This window comes from Anser cygnoides, chromosome 3, assembly GCF_040182565.1.
Source record: "Anser cygnoides isolate HZ-2024a breed goose chromosome 3, Taihu_goose_T2T_genome, whole genome shotgun sequence".
In the NCBI taxonomy this organism is placed as follows: Eukaryota; Metazoa; Chordata; class Aves; order Anseriformes; family Anatidae; genus Anser; species Anser cygnoides.
This window is the reverse complement of record NC_089875.1, coordinates 101,493,095-101,517,427: the sequence shown is the minus strand read 5'-3', so window position 1 is coordinate 101,517,427 and position 24,333 is coordinate 101,493,095. Positions and strand designations below refer to the sequence as shown.

General features: G+C 43.1%; 1 protein-coding gene across 2 annotated transcripts; it reads right to left on the bottom strand.

Annotated features, from left to right (window-relative positions):
• Positions 1 to 2,026: 2,026 nt before the first annotated feature.
• On the bottom strand, positions 2,027 to 24,054 carry TDRP (testis development related protein). 2 transcript variants are annotated; one of them, XM_048055021.2, is made up of 4 exons: positions 23,419 to 24,050; positions 12,176 to 12,235; positions 5,622 to 5,725; positions 2,027 to 2,654 (listed from the first exon to the last, which is right to left on the bottom strand). In XM_048055021.2, exons 1-4 carry the CDS (start codon positions 23,536 to 23,538, stop codon positions 2,309 to 2,311), a joined length of 630 nt encoding a protein of 209 aa, XP_047910978.1. In that variant the 5' UTR covers positions 23,539 to 24,050; the 3' UTR covers positions 2,027 to 2,308. The 2 variants fall into 2 exon arrangements, with proteins under 2 accessions (XP_047910978.1, XP_047910979.1); XM_048055022.2 differs by lacking the exon at positions 12,176 to 12,235 and having other exon boundaries at positions 23,419 to 24,054.
• Positions 24,055 to 24,333: the final 279 nt, after the last annotated feature.

The window sequence follows — 24,333 nt, the reverse complement described above, 5'->3', positions numbered from 1 at the left end:
TATTTCTGAGGAAGTATCACTTAAAAAGCACACCAAAACTTCCATCGCTAAGAGTCATATCTTAAGTTTACATATCTCAATTTCCCACTTAGATGCAATTTTGTTTTATGCTAGACTTCAGCTTTGTGAGCATGTTCTTTGTCATAAGTTTCAAAACAAACTGAAAAAATTTGCAGCTAAGCTGTGCATCAAACACATCATCAAGGTGAGAAACAGGCACTTGACAGTATAATGTGCAAGGCAAACCTTTACTGGTCACAGTAGAAACAGTTTCTTCAGGAGGGAAATTAAAAGTTCTCAGCCCACCTTTGAGAGCAAAATATCGAGGGCTGCCAGCAGATCTTTTTCTGTTCTTTTATGTCAGCACCAACATCCAAACTAAATACTAGCTCATGCCTTACTGGGTATTCCGTAAACTATAAAATGCAGCATACTTTACCCAAGAATCCTAATTCTTTCCTATAATTAACCTCAGCATATGTACTTGCCAAAGGCAAATATGAAGTTTACTCACAGACTAAATGATGCAGTATAAATGCTAACCCTTTCTCCTCTGTTAGTTTTTTTTTTTTTTAATATATAATGCCAATTTTATAAATACATTTACAAGATCCTGTTTTGTAGCGAAAACACCAACGTTTTTCTATACAAAATTAAGGACTATATCTTTTAACATCCTATTAAACAGAAAACAAACAAACAAACGAAAAGCCATTTTGCTTGTTTCCCTCCAGGCACATCTCAACAGGAATTTCCAAAGAATAGCTATGCAGGAGCCATAAGCCAGAAAACTACACATGAATTGGAGGAGAGAGGAGAAAGAGCGCTAAGAAAAGAATAACGTGGCAGTAACAGAAATGAGGTACAAGCTTAGAAGAAAATTGCATGCATCCCTTTTCATAAGCTTCTTGCAAAAATACATTTGCAGGATTTCCATTAAACATAAAGGTATGTGTTTCCTTCTCAAAATGCTGATTTTCTCTCCAATGGTAACTTGGTCTTCCTATTGTACTGGCCGTACTGCTAGGCAGTCAACAAGTTTTCAGTTCAGTTACACCAGATTAACAATCCGGAGAGAAAAGGCTTACTGTTTGTGTTTGCTGTGGGACTTTTGGTTTTATTTTCTTCCATGAATGCTAAAGTAGCGTTTCTATCAGTCATATAAATAAAACGGAAACCAACTTTGGATCTGACATTGGCTGCACTAATAATGAGTGAGAATATGCTAGAAAGAGGCACTTTTAGTATTCTATATACACGTCAAATCCCAAGGTCAACACTTCGCCCCCTTTTACCAAAACCGAAAGCATCAGTAGCTAATAAGACAGAGCTTTATAACAAAAACGCTTCACAAGTTGTGTGCATGCACATACCTGTAATGGCTCAGTTATCCCAAAATGTCAGGGTACAGTTCAGTCACTGCTTATGGTGGGAGGGATGGGGAAAGGGCAACAGCCAGTAGGAAACGAAAAAAGCTACTGTAAAAATGAACACGTTTGCCCTTCCATAAGAAGCAATTCATCCCTAGATTCAGGACTACAGATACTGAATACCGAGATCTTATAGTCTACCCACTACTGCTTTCCAAATTTTCAATATTTTTTTATTTTTGGTATGACATGCATCTTAAAAACTGGTAAGATTTGTCAAACAACATTCACTATAAAAAAAACTCTGGAAGACCCATTTGACCTGACTACTGGTGAAGTTCCTGTAATGGAAGGAATTACCTTAGAGTAGTATTTTCCCATTTCTTACACGGTACAGCACAGTGTGACAGTTGAGCATCTTGTGTGCACAAGCTGAAGCATATGCTGAGGCTGAAGATTTGGAAAACAGTCCACCAAGTATAAGCATTCTTCCTGCAAGCTACAGATCAGTATTCTTATTTAAAAAGGGACAGCATCAAAACTAACATTTTGAGTGACCCTCAAATACCAGGAAAAATCAGGACCTCGAGCTAGTGGAAGTTCCTACATAAGGCAGTCAAATTTACAACCAGTGTATACATTCACTAAGGAATTACTTCTTTTTTTTTTGGTAAAACCCACAATCCAACGTACTGCAGTCTGAATGTGAAATATAGGCACAAAATAGATTCTCTACTTTTTTCAGTGTGGAAAACATTGCTATTTAACAATGTAATAAGAAAATTTACTATTAGGCGAGCAAAAATTTGTAACAATCTGAATAAAACAAAGTACTGTATAAAGGTGCAATATTGAGCAGATTTGATTTTGGTTTAAACATACAAGTAAATCATGGAACCTTTCTCTTCTTATCTATAAAGTAATTCACATTACCAGTATCATTCTAGTTCTTCCCAGTTGTCAGTAAGGTTACCTTTGCTCTGACGTCTAATACTAACCAGCTTTCCAGCTGATTTGATACTCCACCTGGAACTGTTTCCTGAACTGGCCAGGTTTGTGTATTTTGTGGAGCCTTTGGTTTCATCTTCCCAGCCTGACCAGGCTGTATAGTCACTTAAAGTAGTTGCTGCGTCACTGGCAGAGTCAGCAGCAGTAATCTGTGGTGGTTCCCATCCCTCAATCTCATCTGGTTTCCTAGATTGGACATTCTGCTTTATCACCAAACTGTCCCAAAAACCTGTCTTCTTTTCTGACTTCATCTCTTCCTTTAACTTTAGGTTTGTTCTAGAAAATAATAATGATGAGGTGATTAATTTCTTCATTTAACAATGCATTCAACAGTTATTTATAACATTCAATTAATGTTTTATAGTAATAAATGCTAAAATATTGTTTAACCAAAAAGAAGCATCTTGAATTTTATCCAAAGCTAGCTCTGCATGTTCACTAAAGTAGTCAGCCACCACTCTATGACAGCGCATCCATAACTGCTGTCTTCAGGAAAAACACCTTCCTATACACGTAAGGCTAAGCCCAGCAGAGTCTGGCAGTGATAAATCAGAACTAGGCTGAGTACGACCATTTCCTATTATAATAAACCTCACCTACCCCATAATGAATTACCTTTGGAACTGCCTTTGGAAATGTATGAAGTATTTTAGTATGCATTAGAACTATTTAGGACTTCAGCCAAAACAAAGCAAGCACCAAAACCAGAAGTACGATAGAAGCGCTATGTAAATATTCTGTCAACCACCAGCTTTGAATACTGACTCACTGTTTTCCTCGATTTCATATACCTGTTACAACCTTTCCAGTTATACCTTATGTCCTAAAATATTTGATTTACAGTATTAAGACTTAAAGAAAAAAAAATTCCTGGTATCTATAAAGTCATGCACAGTACTTTGAAAAGAAATCCCCAAATTCCCCTCCCCAAAATAAGAAAAAACAACCTTTGTGTGGTTGTTTCCCAACATAACAATTCATACTGTTTCCCAATCCACACTAATTTCTCTCCCAGAGACATTTGAAAGGGTGTTCATTCATGATAATGTTTCTTATCTCATTAAGAACTTTCAACCTGAGTTATTTCATATTTGCAGTGAGGAGCATTTAAAGTACAAAATGTCAAATATTTATGCATACGTTTATGTACCAGGTTATGTATGTAACCAACAACAGAACACAAAAGGCTGAAACACACAACCTTCAGGGTTCAACAAGCTAAATAACAAATTGAAATAATTACCTACGATTAGCATACAAATTCTTTAGCCTCAAATAAAACAACCACTGAAATTTTATGAATATTTCTATTAAAAGAGCTTTTTCCAATTAACAAAAGCATAACATAATGATTTCGATACTATCATATTTAAGTAGAAGCAATACCTTTAAAATACCTTTAAAATGAGTTCTTCAGTGAATTTAGCATTTTCAGAATTCTCATATTGCTAAAACCAGTCATAGACTCCAACCACTCTTCTTACATTTTGTGGCTAGAGCACTTGAAAAGTTGCATTTTTCTTTAAAAATAAACTAAACATCAGGGCATACGGTTATAAACTTAAAATACAGCCAATTTTCATAGGAATACTAAAAATCTCTTTCCACATTTATGGGAAGTCGGTTTTCATAATGCATCTGCTTTCTTCACTGGGTTATTTCATTCTTATCCTCAGCATAAATTGCAAAGGATCCTTAAAGGAATTTAGCATCTTAACACCCATAAAATTGTACAGGGAGCTTTTGGGTAATTTAATCAAACAGGCTCAAAAGGAAATGCATGTATTTGTATTCTAAATGTTTTTATATCTACATGCATGTATCTACATATATACACAAACATACTGAAGTACACGTATTTCGATGTAAAATGGAAACAAAACATACTACGGCAAAGCTTTTATTTTGCTGGAACACCTGCACTGCTGGGTAGCATGTTTCTTCCTGTTTGTAACCAAGGTAATTAGGTAGGTGGGTAAAGCCGACATGTGCTGGCTGTAACAGCGAAATAGTCGATCCTGGGAAGAGGTCTGCCTCGTCAGGAACGTGCCCTAGCCACAGCAGCAGCAGCACTGCCAAGCGAACACTTCAGCTTGTGGTGGTTTTAGGGTGCTACGCAGCTGAACACCACAACCGCTCTCTCACTCCCCCTCCTTAGAAGAGGAGGGGAAGAAGTAAAGGAAAGAACAAGTCATGGGTTGAAATAAGGATAATTTAATTAAAGGGAAAAAAAAAATTACGGAAAGATTATTATTAATTAAACAATTTAACTAAAGAGAAAAAAGGGAAAGAGGAAAAGGGAGGGGAAAAAAAAACACAAAAAAAAAGTAAAGGCTATGTGGAAGTGCAGAGGAAAGAAATTACTCTCTACGTCCCACAAATGAGCGATGCTTGACCACGTTCTTGAAGCAGGGCCTCAACGCACGTAGCCGGTGTTCGGGAGGAGGACAGACGTTTTCACAACGAGAGCCCACCCTTCCCCTCTTCCTCCTTTCTCCACCTTTTCTTGCTGAGTGTGACATCATATGGTATGGAATATCCCTTTGGTTGGTTTAGGTCAGCTGCCCTGGTGATGTTTCTTTCTCACTTTTTTGCCCACCCCTTAGGAGGGTTAGAGAGGGTCCCGATGCTGTGCCAACACCGCTCAGCAGCAGACACAACACTGGTGTGATACCACTGCTGCTCCAACTACAGGTGCAGAGCACAGCACTGTATGGGCTGCTGCAGGGAAAGTTAACATCCCAGCCCGACCCAGCACACAGCTCCAACAGGGAAGGTTTGCAGAACCTGGTACAGCTACACCACTTAACCTCTTCAGGTGCAGACATGACTTCAAAGAGGAAGCAAAGCATTTAAAAAAAAGGAATTCCTAAGTTCAACTGTAATTAATCCTTAAGAGGAAAGGGAAACGTGGATGACCCTTTTACTCATAAACCTTTACTGTTCTACAGTAAAAAAAAAAAAAAAAAAAAAAAAAAAAAAGATGGATTACACAGCTAAATTCCCTCTTCTTTCTGACATACCTAAAAAGGTTAACAACAATATCCATCCTTTCCTAGTATAGCACGCACGTTAAACTTGCAATGAATAATTCTGAAATGCACATAAACCTTTCTCCATGATTTAAGTTTCAGGAGTCAAACACTACTGATTTTCAGCCTCCACCTTCACTGCTTTGCAGAGCTATTTTCTGTTCCAGTTTGTGTATTTTTTAGAGCAGACAGAACAATCAATTTAACTCACCCTTTGGATTTTGGCGACTTGCATCCTGCCAGCAATTGCTGTTCATCATCTTTATTGAACATAGACGTCACTTCCTTCCAGCCCCGGAAACTCGCGCCTTGAACCTATGCAGGGAAGCAGACACATCCATCAGTGTGTGTTACAGACTTCAGGCAGAGAGCGGGACTGCTTGGGTGGCAGAGAGGCAGCACCAGTCCTCCCTCTCTTGTGCTGTGCAGCTGGGAGCATGGAAGCTCTCTCATTTTGCACAAGAGTAGTTGGGTGTCTGCGGAAAGAGCCGTAGACACTTCCTACCTCTGTGTGTATCAGTAAATATGTACACAGCACTGTGATATTCCTTAAACATCTATCAATTTACAACTTCATGGTTCCTACAGTGGATCCACTAAACCTTTAAGACATACTTCCACCACTTATTTATTTGTGATTTCCAAAGAAAACACTGCCAGAATAATCCATATAACAGCATCAATGTCCAAGCAGAACATATTTTGCTAATACGTGGTACCACAGAGTCTGGAGTGAAAACATATTTTTGGAGTACCACTCCTTGGAGATCTTCAAAAGCCACCTGGGCATGGCCCTGGGCACTCTGCTCTGGGTGGCCCTGCTTGAGCAGGGGTTGGACCAGATGACCCCAGAGGTCCTCCCAACCTCAGCCATTCTGTGATTCTCTAAAAACTCACTGTGCAAAGCCTAGTGGATATAAAATGGACTATGCTGAAAGAACCCCGAGATGTGCAACAGTAAAACTGCCTACCACATTTAAGCCTCCTGTTCTAGATCTGCCCCCACTGGTGCTGGCACTCGGAAGCATCTTTCCACTCAACTGAAGAGGAGTGTACAGCTCACTCCCGGTAGTCTTCCCAGTGGTACCATACTACAAAATGCAAACCTAAGCAAAGGCAGGGGTGAAATACTTCTCTCCTAGTATAAGAAGCCTTCTTCTAGCTGCTAAACTATTGAAGACCGTGATCTTTCTTTTTGACCATGACTGTCATGCAACTGTCACCTACTGAAAAAAAATCTGCAAAACAGCCTGCTGCAATCCTTACAGCTGCAATAGTTCCTACTGTACCTGCTGGTAGGTACAACTCAGGAAAGAGATCTTGAAGCCACCATTCGCTGAAACCATTAGTTTGACATGCAGCAGCTTCAACAGTTTTGCAAAGTTATGCAAAATATGAAAATACACCATGGATATAGCCTTAAAGTATCAAGCCACTTGTAGAAGTTATTTTATTTTTATGATGTAACTGTCTACACAAAACTCAAAAGTAGTACTCCTACAATTTTCAGTCTCTAAACATAGCTGACTAGCTCATATTCTCAAACTTTAGAAGTACTTTTTCCATGAGTCAGTGGACACGTGTCCACTGCTCTGAAGTTCACAGGATCACAGAGTCCTTAAGGCTGATCTCTGGAGATCGTCCATCTAACTACACTGCTCAAAGCAGGGTCAGCTTGAGCTGGTTGCCCAGGATTTCGAACATCTCCACAGGTGCAGACATCACAACCTCTGGGCAGCCTGTTACAGAGCTTGACCGCACTCAGGGTGAGAACCTATTTTGTTTAAATGGAATTTCTTCCATTTTAATTTGTGCCCACTGCCTCTTGCACATTCACTGGACACCACTGAGAAGAGTCTGGTTCCATAATCTTCATACTCTTCCTGCTGCAGAAGGTACCTGCAGAAACCTCTCGTTGCCCCTTCTTTCCCTCATCAGATGTAACTTTAAGCAGGCTTTGGCATTCCTAACCCCATCCCTGCATGCTCAGATAATGTCTTTATTTCACCCCCAACACTTGAACCTTCTGCCAGGTCCTGAACACTTCCTTTTTATGCTTCTTTTCAGGAGCATCCCGTTCATCCACACAGGCCTTCTGTCTGTCACCTTTGCTTCCTTCCCTGGTTGACAGGATAGACTACTCTTGAGCTTGGAGGAGGAGATGTTTGAAAATCTAAGCTGACTGACAACATTAGAATAGCACTGAGTGTACAGTCAAAACTCTATGTTTAAAAAAAGTAAAAATTTATAAACAAAACAAGTAGACGAGTGAAAGGTCCGTAAGAGACTGCCGAGAAAACAGAGCACAACTAAGGACTACAATTCTAACACCAGATGTTAAAAAGTCTAAGCCTTTAGAGGACCAGGTTGGATGCTGCAGCCTAGCATTTTTCAAAAATGCCAATGAGAAACTTCTCAAGATGTCATTTCAGTATTATATGAAGCATGATTACAGACTGGTCTCATTTGACTATGAGAGCACAGAGTACCCCAATCAGAACAGCCACTAATAAACTTTCTCCCTTATCTTCCATTTTAGGTTGTGAAAATCTGCAGCACAATACCCTGTGAAATCACCTAAAAGGATCAGTAGAAGTGAAATACAGATGTAAATTAAACCATCAATTGGCAGACTACTGCAAAACCATCATTATCTTCTGTCCAAATAGGCATCTACAGGTCTCAAGCCCAGAGCACAGATTCTTCCCCTTCAGCAGAGTAAGTTCCAGCTTATGAAGTACTTTCTTTACCATGAAAAAGCTGCCATTTAATTAGTGTGTCTTTTGAAACTGGAGTACAAGTAGTCACTTCTAGAACATCGTGTAAAGGATGCAGTCTGTCTATCCCTGGTCCAACTGTCTGCTGTTTCTCCCCCTCACTCCCATTCCCTCCGCTTTGCTGACGCTTCAGTATCACTGCCCATCTGTCAGACTCCTGAAGTTTCACAAGATGGCAGATCTGGTCTACCAGACACTGCTGCTGGAAAGGGTAGACCCAGTCCATTACCTGCTCACATTTGTACTGCCTTCCTTATGCCATGGTTTGGTACTGCGGGAACCAGTTCGACTCACCAAGCCAGCAGAAACCCAGGTCATTCAGTTTTTGCATTCTTCTGGGTTAATGGTAAGAATCAGCTCATTAAAAGATGTCGGATCACCAGCGAACATGGAGATTAGGGGCAACAGAAATTTCTTTTTGTAGCAGCAACTACTCTATCAATTCAAGCACCCTTTGAAAATTGCGGTCATCTTTCTTCCACACAGCCTTGTACATACAGCGTGGCTTCCCCAGACTCACCCCCGTCGGTTCATTCTACAGACTCAACCCTTACAGTAAGGTTTTCCTGCTTTGCTGCCCATATTGACACAAGCGAATCAAATGTGTATAAACAAATGTCTACCTACAAACTTAATATATCAAGTACATCAGAAAGGGATAGGTCCCTTAAGATGGAAGTCTCCTGTAAACTTGAGAGACATTACTACAAATTAATGACTTTAAGTATACCACTTTTAACCATGCCAACAAATTCAGAAGATTGACATATCTCTCAGCCTCCCATACGAGGTAGACAGGCAATGAGTATTACATGAACAATCAAAGAATCCACTGGGAAACAGCAAAGCACCACTAAGATGACTTTTCAGTTAATTTTCCTGTCAAAAGCACATAATTCATAATTAAAGCTCCGCTAGATGGCAAGAAGGTTCATGAAAAATTAAGCTAAAAGGTGACAAATATGGAATACTAATAGTTGGTCATTCAGAGAAGTTGAAGAGTCCTAAAAGCAAACTGAAAAAGTATGTTGCAAAAAATGTATCTTTACATACAGATGAACACATACTGAAGAAGACAACTGTAAATTTAACTGAAAGCAGCTAAATGTACAAGAACACGCTAGGGGGAGAAGTGTAGAATTCAATCAAGTCAAAGAACAGTAGGAAGGATCCGGGACATTCTGTTAGAGGTGTATGATAAATGGTTAACATTTCATAGCAAGTGATTAGAGTATGTTTGAATATGACTCTAAAATGGTAGTGCTTTATGAAAGGGTACTAGCACTTGCAGTTCTGGTTAGACTTCTCGGTTTCTTGACTGCTGACCAACAAGGCACAGAAGTCACTCTCCGTGGGCTACAACAAGCCGCATGTCAAGAGCCTTAGCAACCAAAAAGAGCAATTTTGAGCTCTGTATACCTGCAGTGAGAATCAGCATGTTCAATGCCATTGTGTAGTTAAGCAGCTAATCCCTAAAAAGTCTCTGCTCAGCATGTACGAAATGAGATTTCCAGAAATTTATATTTTGGCCAAGTTTTAGCAGACCTTCACAAATATTTTCACACAGGATTGACAACTGGTGCAAAATCCTTCAGCAAAGTAGAGACACTCCACAAAATACTTGCAGATTTTTTTTATTTTTTTTTTTTTTTTATGTAAACAAGAAGAATGGATTTTTCTCCCAACCTTGACTGAGAAGAAACAACTGTTTGTTCTGCAGCTTCCCTCCCTCCTCCCCCTGGCAAAATGAGGCGAAAATTAAAAGCCAGAGCTGGAATTTTCCATATAAGTACTTTACAGTTCAATAAAGTTACAACTAAGTGTTTTATAATAAAAAATGTCAATCAATAATAAAAAATGTCAATCAGCTTTAATTAAAGAAGTGTTGTTCCCACATTATAGGAAGCCTATTCATAACATGCAAGAACTCAAATAACAAAGAATTCAAAATGGAAAAAAACACCCCCCACCCCTCAAAATTTGTCTCCCAGACATCAAAGCAATTAGAGAGGGAAAATTTCTCAACTCTGCTGGAGTACAGGCTAACAATTACTCTCTTCTGGGGTGCACAAGTTGAAAGGCTGGAATTCGGCCCCACTGGATTTCCCAGCATCTCCAGTTCTGTTATTAGCGATTGAATTTGTTTCTCAAGAACACAATTTGCCTCTTTTCAACAGCTGTCCTAATAACAATGGTAGGCGATGCCCCCATGCTTGTAACTCCAGACCTCAGCACTTAGGTTGGCCCCAAGATGAGCTTAGCCAAGGCCCAAGGGGCAGCAGCGACATGGACAGGGGTTCCAGCTTCAGCATTTCCCAGCGCACCACCTGAGGGTTCACAGCTCCTCAGATGAGAGGCCACGAGGCTTTCTAACTAGCTATGCCCACCCTTCAGGTGAGCTGTGAAGAGGGAAGGAGACAACTTTAGTGTTAGAGACAGCGTGTGCTTGCTACCAGGCAGGCAGCTTCCTGCACGAGCAAAACCAAGGCCATTTTGCAACCCACATCTCCATCCACGAGGACCAGCTCCCACTTGCGCACCTTCAAACCTAGGTCAGAGGCTTTTCTCTGGGAATGGGAACTGGTCTAAAAGTCAGGCTTTAAGATCCCATAAAGGTTATCTCCCAAAGGGGCAGACATACCAAGCTCGCTTCTCTTTTCCTCAAGAGCTTCATTGTTCTTCACTGTGCTGTTTCAACATGGAGACTGCTTTATTCATGAAACACACATACTGAAAAGGCCACACATATAATTCACCAGCCTTTTATTAACATATTAAAGATTTCAGAAGTTGTGGGACACCACTGTACCGACAGCTTCTAAGAAGACAGAACAACCAAATGAAATACAGAAGTGCTTTCAGAAACAACAATAAAGAAACAGAAGATGTGAAGGATAAGGAGCTTTTTTTGTGAATACATTTTTAAGACAAGGGGATTTTGCTTTACAACAGAAAAACACTGCAGCTCAGTGGTTTGCCTGAGGACTTTTTTTTTTTTTTTTTTGGAAATCAAAACACACTCTTAGCAAGACTTCCTGAATAACTAAGAAATGGACAAAAAAGTTCCAAGAAAAATTAGATTAATGTTAAGATTCTTCTCCTTAACATACATCATCACCTATAATAAAATAAACAGTAGTTTATGTTTCCATAAAAAAAGACTAAATTTTTTTCCTAAAAAGCAGAAAAAGATATAGTACAATTACACTTCCATTTTCAGTGAAAAATCATGCTGCATCTGAAGTAGAACAAGAAAGAAGTAACAGAGGCAGATGTTCACTTTATACATATTAATGTGAAGTCTTCTGTTACTCTAATGAAACTATTTTTAAATGCTTTTCTCTATACCTATGGAATTTCAAAACAAGCTCTAGCATATCATAACAACTTCCAGTTCTTTCATCTTCTACCAATGTATTTTAAGAACATAAAAAAAAAAGTCTTGGACACACATCAAGGGAAAAAAATAAAATAAAAAATTAACTCAAATGCCTACTTTTCTGAAAGAGATAGAAGATAGTCTTTAATCTCTTGTGGTCAGAGAGACAGTTGATTTACAAGTATAACTGAATACATACCAAAATTTCACCTACTACTTGTGTTTTCAACACCTGTTACAGCTAATATTTAGTACTTCCTTAGATTTCACTTTAGTTATTCCCGTGGATTCTTATTTTTGCTTTGCTTTTTAATATATGTGACAGAACAAAAATGGTTAAGGTACTTTTTTTTTCTTTCCCTAATAACAAAAGGAAATAAAGCAGCTTTCTAATTAACTACTACACTGCTATTATCACTTGAATGAAAAATCCACAACAGGATGAGGAAGGATAAAACATAATTATAAAATCATCAATAAAGTACATAAATATCCCCCTTAATTCAAGATGTACACGATAAACAGGTGAGTTCCTAACACACACAGAGTGAACTATGTATGACATAAAGCATGTTACACTTCCAAAAAGTATTACAGGTATTTATTTACCTTTGTTGCAAGTTGTGATACTGAAGACGGAACTTCATCATGAAGAAACTGGTCTTTATTCTCAAAAAAAAAAGAAAAGGGGGGGGGAAAAAAAGATAAAAAAAGAAAGGCCCACAGTTAGTTTCAGCTGGACAATCAGCAGTAACATATTTTATAGTATTCGTGAATGCTTTTATTCTATTCAACCCATCGTAATAGAAGATTGACAAAATATGATTGCAATGCAGAACAAAGCGAAGACCACTACTAACATACAAAACGTTATCAAACCTCCATCTAGAATGATGAAAAATGCTGTACCAGAAGTAAAAACGCAGAATCAAACCCCTACAAAACCAAAGAAAAATAAAAATAAAATGCCCAAAGGAGAGCTCAAATATACCCTCATACAATAACGATTTCCACACAATTAACATTTAAAATTTTAATTTGAATCTTACATTACGAGTTGTGTCTATATATTTTGGATCTACATTCAGCTATGAACACTGTCATAGGTGGTGGTCTATGCAGTGCCTATAGGCTGGAGTGGGGCATGTTCTAAGACATTTCACATTAAAAAGCATTACATTTCCTTAACTAACAGGCAAACCTTTGCCCACATTCCTTTCTCCTCAATTTTTAACTCAAGATTTCTGAACAAAACCAGAGTACTGAAGATGGCACTGAAGGCAATTCAATTAGGCAACGCTTCTGTCCATTTCTGAATTGCATTGGTATCTCAGCACACTGAAGCCATCATACTATCAACAGCTTCCTCAAGACAGGACAAGATCAGTACCAGGAATACTTTATGGGCCAAAGAAAGATATGTGGGGCACAGTATACAGGAATTACATGATTTTCAATATTTTCAGTTTGTGTTTTAATGAGAAGTTTTTATATATATATATATATGCAAATAGTCCCCAAGTACAGAATAAGAACAGCAATCTATAACTTAAATTATTTAACTGCAATTCCAAAGAAAACTGACAAAAATTACAACAGAACAGTTTGTGGAAAGCATCTTTGAAGTGACAGTTCCCCAGAATCCCCTGCAGTTACTTCTGTCCATTTTTTTTCTTACATCAGCCTAATACTGCTTCAAAAACCAAATCTGAGCAACTCCCTTCTTTTCAACTAAGCGAATGCTAAGGAGTTGATATGCTCAGTGTTTTTAAGGTAACTCCGTATAAACAAAAGCACAGACCTCTGCACGCACACATGCCAAGACACACAAAACGCCCAGCTCCATGACCGCGGTCACTTTGCATCTTCAGCATTGGGCAGAGGTGAGGCAGCCTGCAGGAGAAGCAGCAGCTATTTCTTGTCATGCCCAGATCCATCAGCTTCCTCTCTGAGGGACCACTTTCAGATCCCACGTGATTTTTTTTATGATATTAGGCAATAGTTCATATTATCCAAGGGACAAGGATGGCGTCGGCAGCATTTCTAGAAGCAGCACAAAGACTGTCACACTACAGCTCAGCAGTAACTCTACACTGGAAATCACAATCTGCAGACAGATAGCTTGACTTGTTGGGGCAGAACACAAAGTCAGGAACTCCTATAATCATCCAAAATGAGAATATTGCTTCCCGGAGACCTCACCAAGTTATTTAACTTCTGGATTTCAGCCAGCTGTCTTTGACACAGGAAGGTATTATTGTAGACGGGATACCAAACATGACAAAGTTCACATCTGTGCACAACTCTAAAATTAAACTACTTTTTTTTTTTTTTTTTTAATTTAAAAAGCAAATCACTGGGTCATTGGCAATGTTTTAACAGGAAATGCCGCCAAAAAAATGCAAAAGTTTTCTCGTTTCTCCTTAACACTGTCACCTCCCATTCTTTTGGATGAGGTCACAAACACGTCCTTAACGTGACGGTATCTCTGCTCCGGCACAGGGTTAAGAGCTAGAGAATATTTCATCTCATTTGTCCAAATTTTTACCAAAAAGAATTGAAAAGCCTCTATGAAATGGTAAGAGGAAAAATGATTTCAGACATCCAGAGCTGGCAGAGCCGCCAGCTGCAACAAGCACAAACCCCATCTCCAAAACAGACACGTTCGCACCTTCCAGAGGAAGGACACCTCTCACTTCCACTCGTCCAGCTCTGCAAACACCTTAGGAATGATTTTAAAAACATGACAGAGCATGGAGAAAAGATCAAGTGTGAAGGTACACAGCCTCCAGCAAGCCAGAGCATGAGGAAACACAAGTGTGAAGCAGCTTCCACAGCAAGCACCTCGTGGGGCTAGGGAGGCACCGTCAAACTGGAACGTCACCTTTGAGAAAAGTTGTAATTCACAATAAACAGTTGAAAATAAAAAAGAAGCAACCTTTTTGTCCGAGTGTGAGAGCTAGGGCTGTGTGTGTCTGTTAATACATCTGTGTGTTACTGCTCGTGGGCACGCAACGCGCCTCTCCTGTGGGCTGAGGCAGGAGCTGACAGCAGCGGCACGCACGCACGGCAGAGCTGTGTGTCGGAGGACAACGCCAAGTTAAACGATATGAAAGAGACAAAAAGATATGAAAACCTCAAGAAAACAACTGGCGAGAATCAACTGCCTAAAATACATGTCTCAGGGGCGGAAGACCTATCAAGAGGCCAGGGACCCCTGCAGAGGGTCAGGATCTTTTCAGACCCCTTGCCTAGGGGAAGAGTTGGCCAACTGGTGCGCATCTGACGTCCACCCATACGTCCCACGTGCTCGCAGTAACTCGCAACTGAAACCAATCGAGTTTCAATCAACCAGCACCAGTAGGTTTGAATTTAACCATCTCAGAGAGACGTGACTTCTACACGTTTTCTGGAAGACCTCTGGCTAGGGAGAAAAGAGGGAAGCATGGCAAGAAGAAAGCGTGGTGGGAGCACCAGCACGCTGGGAGACAGCCACAGCACATGCTGACTTGTGTGGCTTCATTTAATTTTCTTTTTTTCTTTTTTTTTTTCCCCCCTCCCCTAAGGGGAGGACTGAATGTACAGGTATTTGTAAAGAGTGAAGATCAGCTTGCTTTATGGCACTGCATAATGAACACTGACCCTGTGAACATTTACAAGCTACCCCAGCGTGTTTTAGTCTAAGTGGTTTACAATTATGACCATTCATTTTCTACCTTAACTTAAAAGAAAGACGTGGACTACATTACAGCGTGTGGTAATGAAATAGGCAACTTAATGCTAAGGCGAGTGGGAAATGCTGATCAACTTGAATAGCCTTCCAGTTCTGGCACGGGAAGGCTGGTATGCACAGCGTGTTTTCCTAAGGAAACAAGCGCCCTTTTGTTGGACATGCTGCAAACCATAAGGTACTCAAGGGATTAATTCAACTAGCACACAAACCTTTTTGTACAGAGATCAAAATCGTAATCTACTTCCCTCAGCTTCCTTTGTGGTAAAGTAATTAATTAGTCTCTTTAGATCGTTCGCTTTAATAACTCAGTCCGAGATGAGAAACGCTGGACATCGAATAGTTAAGGCAAATAATAGCATCACCTCACCCTGCATGCCCTTCTCTTGCTCTAGCACATGAAAAGGCACATTATCGATTTTCTTTACCCAGTTGTGGAGCCTCCCTACCATACACATACTAGTCGTCAAAGCTGAAGGCACGTAAGGATAAACAAGCCATTATTTTAAAAGTCGGTCTTTTCGGTGCAAATTATTGCCCTCCTACTGACCTGCTACATCCCCACGCCTACCACCACGTCTCATCAAGTACCAAGTGTAATTTAAAGGCTAGGTTATCGTGCCCATAAGTGCAAATTAGAGTATGAACCACAAATGTACAGCTTAAGTGGAAAAACAAAACAAAACAAAACGCAAGCACCACCTGAAGAGATACGTGCCGGAGCAGAATTTAACCCAACTCCCAGTATTCCACAACCCCCAAAGCAGTTCAGCAATAGGAGACGGCGAAGAAGCAAAAAACAAAAAATCACCCAGCAGATCACACACCTGAAAGTTAACCTCTGAAGCTGGAAAGATTCCCAAAGCACTGACTACAAACCAAGAGGAGAACAGCTTTGTAGACGTGCCCGGCCAGAGACGGCGGGCTCACGCTGAGAGAAGCGGATCACAGCACCAGATCGCTATCTCAAACTGCAGCTAACAAAAGCACCAGTTTCCTTGGGCTGGGGCACCACTTTGCTGCAACATCAAATGAAACAGAGACTAAAGCAGGTTATTAATGCCAAAGTTGCTCCGCTTATCTAATGTGGGATCTGAATCAAAACCAATGCAAATTGCTCTCCGGCGTAGGTAAGGAGGAAGTTATCAGCAGATAACTGTGGTGTTGGGACGCATTTTCTCTGCTGTGCATAAACACACCTGGAAAATTCAGTGTGTGGATACCCGCTTTCCACCCAGTAATGAAACTGAAGCAACCGTGATCATGTTTAGACGGACGGAAAAGCAGCTATGCTATTTTCTATGTACTCTTAACACAGCTGAGGGACAAAACTGCACTGTTTTAAAACTGAATCCGATAGAACTGAACCCGAACGCTCACCCTACACCGAACGTGCCCTCCGAGGAAGCGAGGTTTGCAGGCTGGGCAGCTGGAGGATGCACTCCTCGGTCACGCACAGCTTTCTTTCACACAAGGCAGCGTGTTCCCAACTCCCATGCCGAACCGTGAATTTCCTCTGCTCCTTTCTAGCAGAGCAAGTCTAGATTAAGATCGAGACTGCTTCATTAGTGCTGTCCGTATTTCATCTGCTGCTACATCTCACTCTTCCATTTCTGTGTCCCCAAAGCAAGCGAATGAACCAAACCAACCATCTGGGCAGCTGGTGCAAACTGAAAATTAATATCACCAAAGAAAAATCTTAAACCAGGCATTTCTCAAGAACTCCTTGATATTTTAAACTGTTTTATCTCCTCTCTGCAGAACACGTTGGTGCTCCCAACGGCTCACCAAACTTAGAAAAGCTCCCCCCATTACAACTGCCACCAGCCTCAACGCCACTGTGGCTGATGGCGACAGTGACTCCCACCCCGCGAGCCTCTTCCGCCACTCGGGGGCAAAATGGAAAGTAATTCGTCCACAAAGAAAACATCAAAACTAAGTCTGTTAAAGAAGTATACCTTCAGCTGTTAGTTCACTGCTCCTTGTTCCACGCCACTGACTTTAAGAGGTCCGGGTGACTATTTCGGATACGGCAGACATCCCATCCAACGTGTCCTAAGATGCTTTCTTTCCCCTGGTCCCAGCCTGCTGTAATGAACTATTATCCTCCACATTGACTGGGAGATGAAAAACAGATTTCCTATCTTTTCACCTTTTAAATTACTATTAAAACCGCAAGAATCCAAACAAAGATGATGTTTTCTCCTTCAGCATCCACAGCTGTCAAAAGCTTGTTTAGCATTTTCACAAACCGTTTCATTCAACCATTTATTCCTCAGTTATTGCTTTGCATTCCTTCACATTTTAAAACAGAATATCTAGATTATTTCCATATTTTTTCCTGTCAATTGATACAAATGGCAAGAGTTACTGGAGAAGATTGATTTCCGAATGTAAGTATTTACATAAGAATACTTTTGTAGTTGTGCATTTTATCAGCATTACAAAAAGAAATATCAGAGCAGCAGATGCCTGTGCTCGGTGTTTTTACATCAGTGCAGGAGGTTATTCCATTAGCTGTTCACATTATCGTGTATCTCCGTAATAAGTCATTATAATACATCTTACTCAGACTTTGCTTCTCATAACAGTTTTGGAAGGATGTCATTAAACACCTTAAAAGTAATTCAAAAAACTGAGCTCATTAAGAATTTACTTTTGCCCCACTTTAAATATTAAAAATGTGCTTCAAGAACTGCAAACAACTGTATTAAGACAGAAATGACGTGAGTGTCAAAGCCGAAATGAAGAAGGTCAGATAATCAATTTGACTCGAATTGCTGCAACGATTTGAATATTCCAATGAAGTTTTCCGTTTTAATGATGTTTCTGACTGGAAATTTCTCTGACAGTCATTTTTTTAACAGCTTGTCCATACCAGGATTTCATATTTGCTGTTTTCTGATCCAGAAAACGGACCAACCGGTGGTAGCTCAAAAGACATTATCTGACATACAATTTTTTTTATTCAGTCACGCATGGCATTTGCAATTAAATTACACATCCCCCCAGAAAAAGCTCTTGCATGAGTAATGGCAGTATTTCCATAGTATAGCTTCTGCAAAACAGGTTGAAGGCTTTATTTTTGGTTATACCGCAAAGACACTGCTTCCCTCTGAGATGCTGCCTTCCTCTCCGCTTGGAGAAATGGAAAATCTCCATCACCTCTGCTGGCAATGCCACAGCCCCGGCCTTGTGCAGCCTGACAAAACACTTCTAGTAAGGCAAGGGAAGAAACTGTAGCCTTGTTTTACTGGTAAAGATTGAAGTGCATCAATTCTTTCTCAGGAAGAACAGTACTTTAGTTTGTTTGTACGTTAATGGCACACGACCCCCGCACCTCCAGGAAAGCATGGCTTTAGCAACCTTGCAAAGCCATGTGAAGATACAGCAAACAGCTTCGGGATGGTGGATCTCCAGAAACAACGTGGAGGAGCAGACCGTGGCCGAAGGGGATAGATAATTCTGTGCCAGGCTCGCAGGGGCACAGACAGACCAGGTGACGACAAACTGAGGCTGTCACGGCTGGTAAGGCAGAACCGGCACGAGGAAAGATACAACAAGTGGTAAAAGTGCCAAATGGGCGAGAGGAAGGGGACGCGCTAAGAAAACCCTTGAAAGCACGGCCAGAAATCTGAACGTGAATGTCCTGAGACGAAGGGAGGCCAGCTGAAGAAACTGAAGCAGGAGGATGAGGATGATGGCAGCTTGATGCCGTGAGCGGCAGCACGAGTATCAGCGATGGGACTTACATGAACTGGGGGACAGGGGAAATGCAGCAGAGGTATTAGGGGCTGAAGGGGAAGTAATCACCATCAGGATGGGAAGTGGGGGTCTGTGCAAGAATTTCAGCTGTCTAGACAGAAAGAAAAATAATAGCAATTAAAAAAAAAAAAAGCTGACCTGGACTATACAGAGGAAGCAGCGGTAAAGTATTGGGCACGAATTCTCTTTTGAGCAATGGATGTAAACCACAGACAGCCTTCAGCTTACAGGCTTCGCTGAGAGAAAAGGAGGGACACTGACGTTGCCTGCAGCAGGAGGCCACCAGAAAATGGGTGCCTTGGAGGACTTCTGGCAGCATGAATAGACACGGGGCAGGAGGCGAGAAGCAGCAGCCCTGAGCAGGGTCAGTGGTGTGAGGCTGATGGGAGAAATCAGAAAGTGAGGTACCTCAGAACTGGAAAAAAATAAATAGAAAAGAGAGCCCAAAGCCCCACAAGACACTGCCAGCTCCGCAGGGCTCCATGACGGCCATGAGAAAGATGAAGGATCCAGTCAAGAAGCTGCTGAAGGATGAACGCGACCAGGAGGAGGAAAAGCAAGAAAGGCTGGCCAAGGGAGAGCCTTCGCTGCCGGGCCCACAATCTAATGTTCAAGAATGATGACAGAATACAGGTGATGGATGTCAGCCAGGAAAATGTCACCGAAATGTCACAAGAACAACTCTGATGAAAAGAAAAAGCAGGCTAGCATAGAAGAGAACGTATAAAGGAATTAAAAGAGTACTGCAGGCAAAGCCTGAGATGCATTTAAAAGGTTAGGAAGCGAAGGGAAGACATTGGCTGGATTAACATTTACTACTTTTTTAATTAAAAAACAAACACTGCCACCACCACCACCACCACCACCCCTTATTCAGTGCTCTAGCAGACCCCACGAAACGCTGCGCAGCTCCCACCCATTCCTCCGGGGCCCGTCTGAGTTCGCCTCAGCCCGAGATGAAAGCTGGTACTAAAACCGTACGGAGCCTCAAACGCCTTAATTAAAACAGATAACTAAAGATCTGCATACCCAGCTTTGAGACATCCCCCGAGCAAGTCTAAACAAAACTCAGCATCAAACGCGTCTTCGCACATATTCCCTTTGAATACGACCAAAAATACAATCGGAGGAGAGGGGGTCAAGGCTAAGGATCCGAAACATTTCACAGGAAAGGCAACACTGCCAAAAACCACAGGCAGTTTAGCCTGATACCCACCTGCCACCCTCACACACAGATATTTTCTACAGCTGGGCACCATTTTACGTAAGAGTTGCATGGGGTATCGACACATCATTGACATCTCCGAGGGCTGATTAGATTACAGCAGGCTTTAATCAAGGAGAACTCAGCAGGACTGCCAAAACATCGCCTTGCAGAAGTCACAACCAAACATTTTTCCCATTCCAGAAATACAGCTACAGTTCGAAACATAATGAGCATACTCCAAACTGGATGCAAGTTTGGCATGCATCACCGCAAGTTCCAAGCGTATTTTGGGAGAGAAACACAAGAGCCACATTAATTTCATTTTATACACGTGTACTATTTACATGTATTAAGTTGCCTTCTTGCATTAATTGTAACTCTAGCCAATAAAGAACCTTCACCGCATAAACGTAAAATATTTATGCTTGGGAGCATAAATTAAATTTAACTTCTATGATTCAGTCTAAAACTGTTTGATCTAAGAAAAAATATACAATTCACACACTCTTGTGCACAAGTACAGTTTCAGAACTCACTTGTCTTTCTTATCTCAGGAAGCAGCTTACTATTTTAAAGAAGTGTTAACAATTCAATACACTTCAATGTATGCAGAAACTCCTGCTGAAAAGTGGCTAAAGACTGACGGTTCCCTCCCACTGCAATTTTCATCTTCTGAAATTTGTTTTTGTTCTCCCCTGGAACAAAATCAAACCGCTCTGTAATCCAAAAACCCAGAACCATCAAAACTTCTGGTTTTAGATAATACTAAGCTTTCCTATTTAAGAAAGTGAGCTTACAAACTTCTACAAGTTCAAATATCTGCTTGAGTAAGCCCAGACCAGCCTTCCATATCTAAATACGATTACTAAAATTTCTGTGCAGCAACAAAGTTTGTTGTTTTTTCAGTTTCTGTAGCCTAAATCTCTGTTGCTGTCTGCCACTGCAATGTCCTAATTATGAGGTTGTACAGAGAGAACTCCTTCACTCTTCCTCAGCTTTGAGCAAACAGCATACAGCAGCATAAATCAGTCACAACGTGATGATGACAATTAGTCTTCTGCTTTACCAAATGACAGATCAGAACAGAACCTAGAGGAAATGAAATCAAGCAGTAAACTTCTGCCCAAAATCTAATGCTGGGCCTTCTTAATTCACTAAAAAGCACTCCAGCGAATTATTTAGAGCTTGCCCTAGAGACAGAAAACCGGGGAAGCCCTGGTTGCTTTCCTCCTTGATGAGGAAATCCTTCATTCATAGCTCGGGCAGGCTGTGCCACCACAACTTCAGCAGGGCAGAGGGGGCTGAGAGTTTCTCCTGCAGGGCTACGGCAGCAGACCGTGGCATCACGACTGTCCCCCAGGGCACAGCCCTAAGCAATGCACAGCCCATGGCTGAATCCCACTGCACTCTGCTGCGTCCCACTCCCTTGTGGGATCTGGGAGCAAAACCAGGTCCTGATGAAATGTCAAAAACTGCAAAGACCCATGAACCAGCTACAAGCTGAGCAAGTACGTTACCTTACTTTCCCCTTGAGACCCAAGCCGTGTTTTAGAAATACTGTACCTACATCCGACCTAGATGTTGCCTTTGGTAGATCAACAAGAATTAAAATGTTAATCAGGTGATCCTGGTTTTCAATATAGTCCAACATGCCTTAAAGTTTATTTAAACTCTACAATAACTACTTAAAAAAAAAATAATAATTCTGAATTTAAAAATGAAGCAGACTTGACTCAGACAAAACAACTAATAGCTTATGGTCTTCATGACAGCTTCTGGGCTAATCTAGGCTACAGCCTTGCTAACTTTCCTGAATCATTTGTCTTCAAGAATATTTCATTTAGTGCCTGGGAATGATTTATTTTCCACTGCCATCTCCTACACCAAAAAAAGCATCTTTTATTTCAGAGCCATTGGGAGCAGACACTGCTGGGAGGAGGAATGGAGTTTTATGAAAATTGATGAAAACTCAAACCTTTTGGACCAGAAATGATTGCCATTATAGTTTGAGACCTCCTGCTAATGAAGGAGAAGTCCATGCTGGTGAAGACAACAGGACAGGGCAAAATCAAACAAACCCCAAACAAGCCTCTGTTGCTAAAGCTGAGGACAAAATAATGGCAGAATTGTCAGGATGAAAGGCTGAAGAATCACCTGCTGCTTTGGTGGAGCTAAGGTCAGCAGCCTCAGAGGGGTTTGGGGGTATTTGTGCGTGCAGAAGAGAAGCAGCGCGTAGTCCAGGGGATTCCCTGGAAGCATTTGGTTGGCTTTGGCGGAGGAGACAAGGAGGCAGGAGGTAAGCAAGCCCAGGAGGGCTGTGGACAGCAAACCAGCAGCTTAGTGAAAGCAGGGGAAGTTTGCAAGCATCTGAGGATAGGAACCACGGAAGGAGTGAGGGGAAATGTGCGATGAGAGGCTGCAGGAGACAAATGGGGCCACCTCCAACCCCACAGCCCCCTTCACCCCTTGAAGGGATCTCTGAAATGCATCTCCGAAATGAAACTGCTCCTGCTACAGGAGATCCTGATTGTCTACGTGCATTTTCACAGCTGCTGTCAAACAGGCAGCAAGGGACAGGGCTCCTGTGGCCACAGCGCAGGAGAGAGGCCGAGGCTGGGCAGCAGCGGGGCTCACACAGCTGATGGGGGCTTCTGACGGAGTAACTGCTGGAAATGGGGGAGGCTGCTCCTCACTGGCAGCCAGCACCCCGAAACTCGGGCAGAGGATGGCTGTGCAGGTTCCCTCCAGCTCTCCCAGCAAGGCAGGGCCCAGGGTGGGTTTCCACAGACCCCAGCCCTGGGACGTGCCCGGGGCCAGCCCGGTGCCGACATACAGCCGGTCCTGCCAGAGGGCTGAACCCGCCGGCTTAACGCTGGGTGCAGGCTGGATGCTTCCACGTAAGCTCACGGCCAGCGAAGGGCACCCGGCGGCTCCCACCCACAGCTACACCCCCAAAAAACGCCGCCCCTGCCCCAAACTTCGCCGCACGCACCTGCAAAGCCGGGACCCGGCCGGGGCGGTGCCAGCCCAGGGCCCGGCGGGGGAAAACTGATTACTCATGTGGCCGGAGGGCCGGGCAGCGCAGGGCTCCGAGACCCCAAACCCGTCCCCGTCCCCGTCCCGGTCCCGGTCCCGGTCCCCGTCCCCTACCTGCGGGGCCGCGAAGGCGGCGGCGGGCGGGGGCGGCGGCGGGGGTCCGCGGGGCCGCGCCTCGTCCTCCTCGGGGGAGTCGTCCAGGAGAACTTTGCTGCTCTTGTTCAGCTTCCACATGGCGGGCGAGGGAGGGGAGGCGGCCGGCCGAGGAGGGGAAGGGGTGAGCCGGGAGGTGGCTCCGGGCCCGGCCGCGCTGTCAGCCCCGGGGCCGGAGGAGGAGCGCTGCCTGCCGGGGCCCGGAGCCCGGAGCCCGCCCCCAGCCCCGGCCTGGCCCCGGCCCCTCCCGGCGGCCGGAGGGAGGGGAGGGGAGGGGACGGGAGCGCCCCGCCGTGCCCCGCCGTGCCCCGCCGCCCCTCCTCACCTGCCGCCTCTCCCCGCCGCCGCTGCCATGTTGGCGGAGGGAGGATGGCGGACGGCGAAGGAGGGAGCCGAGCGGGGCTGTGCCGTCGCCGCGGTAACCGGGCCCGGACAGCGCCGGGAGAGCGCGGCCGAGGGGGCACGGCCGGCTCCTGGCCCCCCGCACCGGGCCGGAGAGGGACCCGGGGGGGGACGGGGGACGGGAACACGCCGAGGTGGCGGGGCCGGGCCCGGATGCTCCCCCCTTCCTCCCACGGCAGTCACCCTGCACCCACCTGCCCCATCTCACTGCTCCACAACACTGACCCTACACCCACCTGCCCCATCTCACTGCCCCACAGCAGTCACCCTACACCTGCCTACCCCACAGCACTGACCCTGTACCCCTACCTGCTCCATCTCACTACCCCACAGCACTGACCCTGTACCCCTACCTGCTCCATCTCACTACCCCACAGCACTGACCCTACACCTACCTGCCCCATCTCGCTGCCCCATCTCGCTGCCCTACCGCAGTGACCCTGTACCCCTACCTGTCCAATCTTGCTGCCTCAC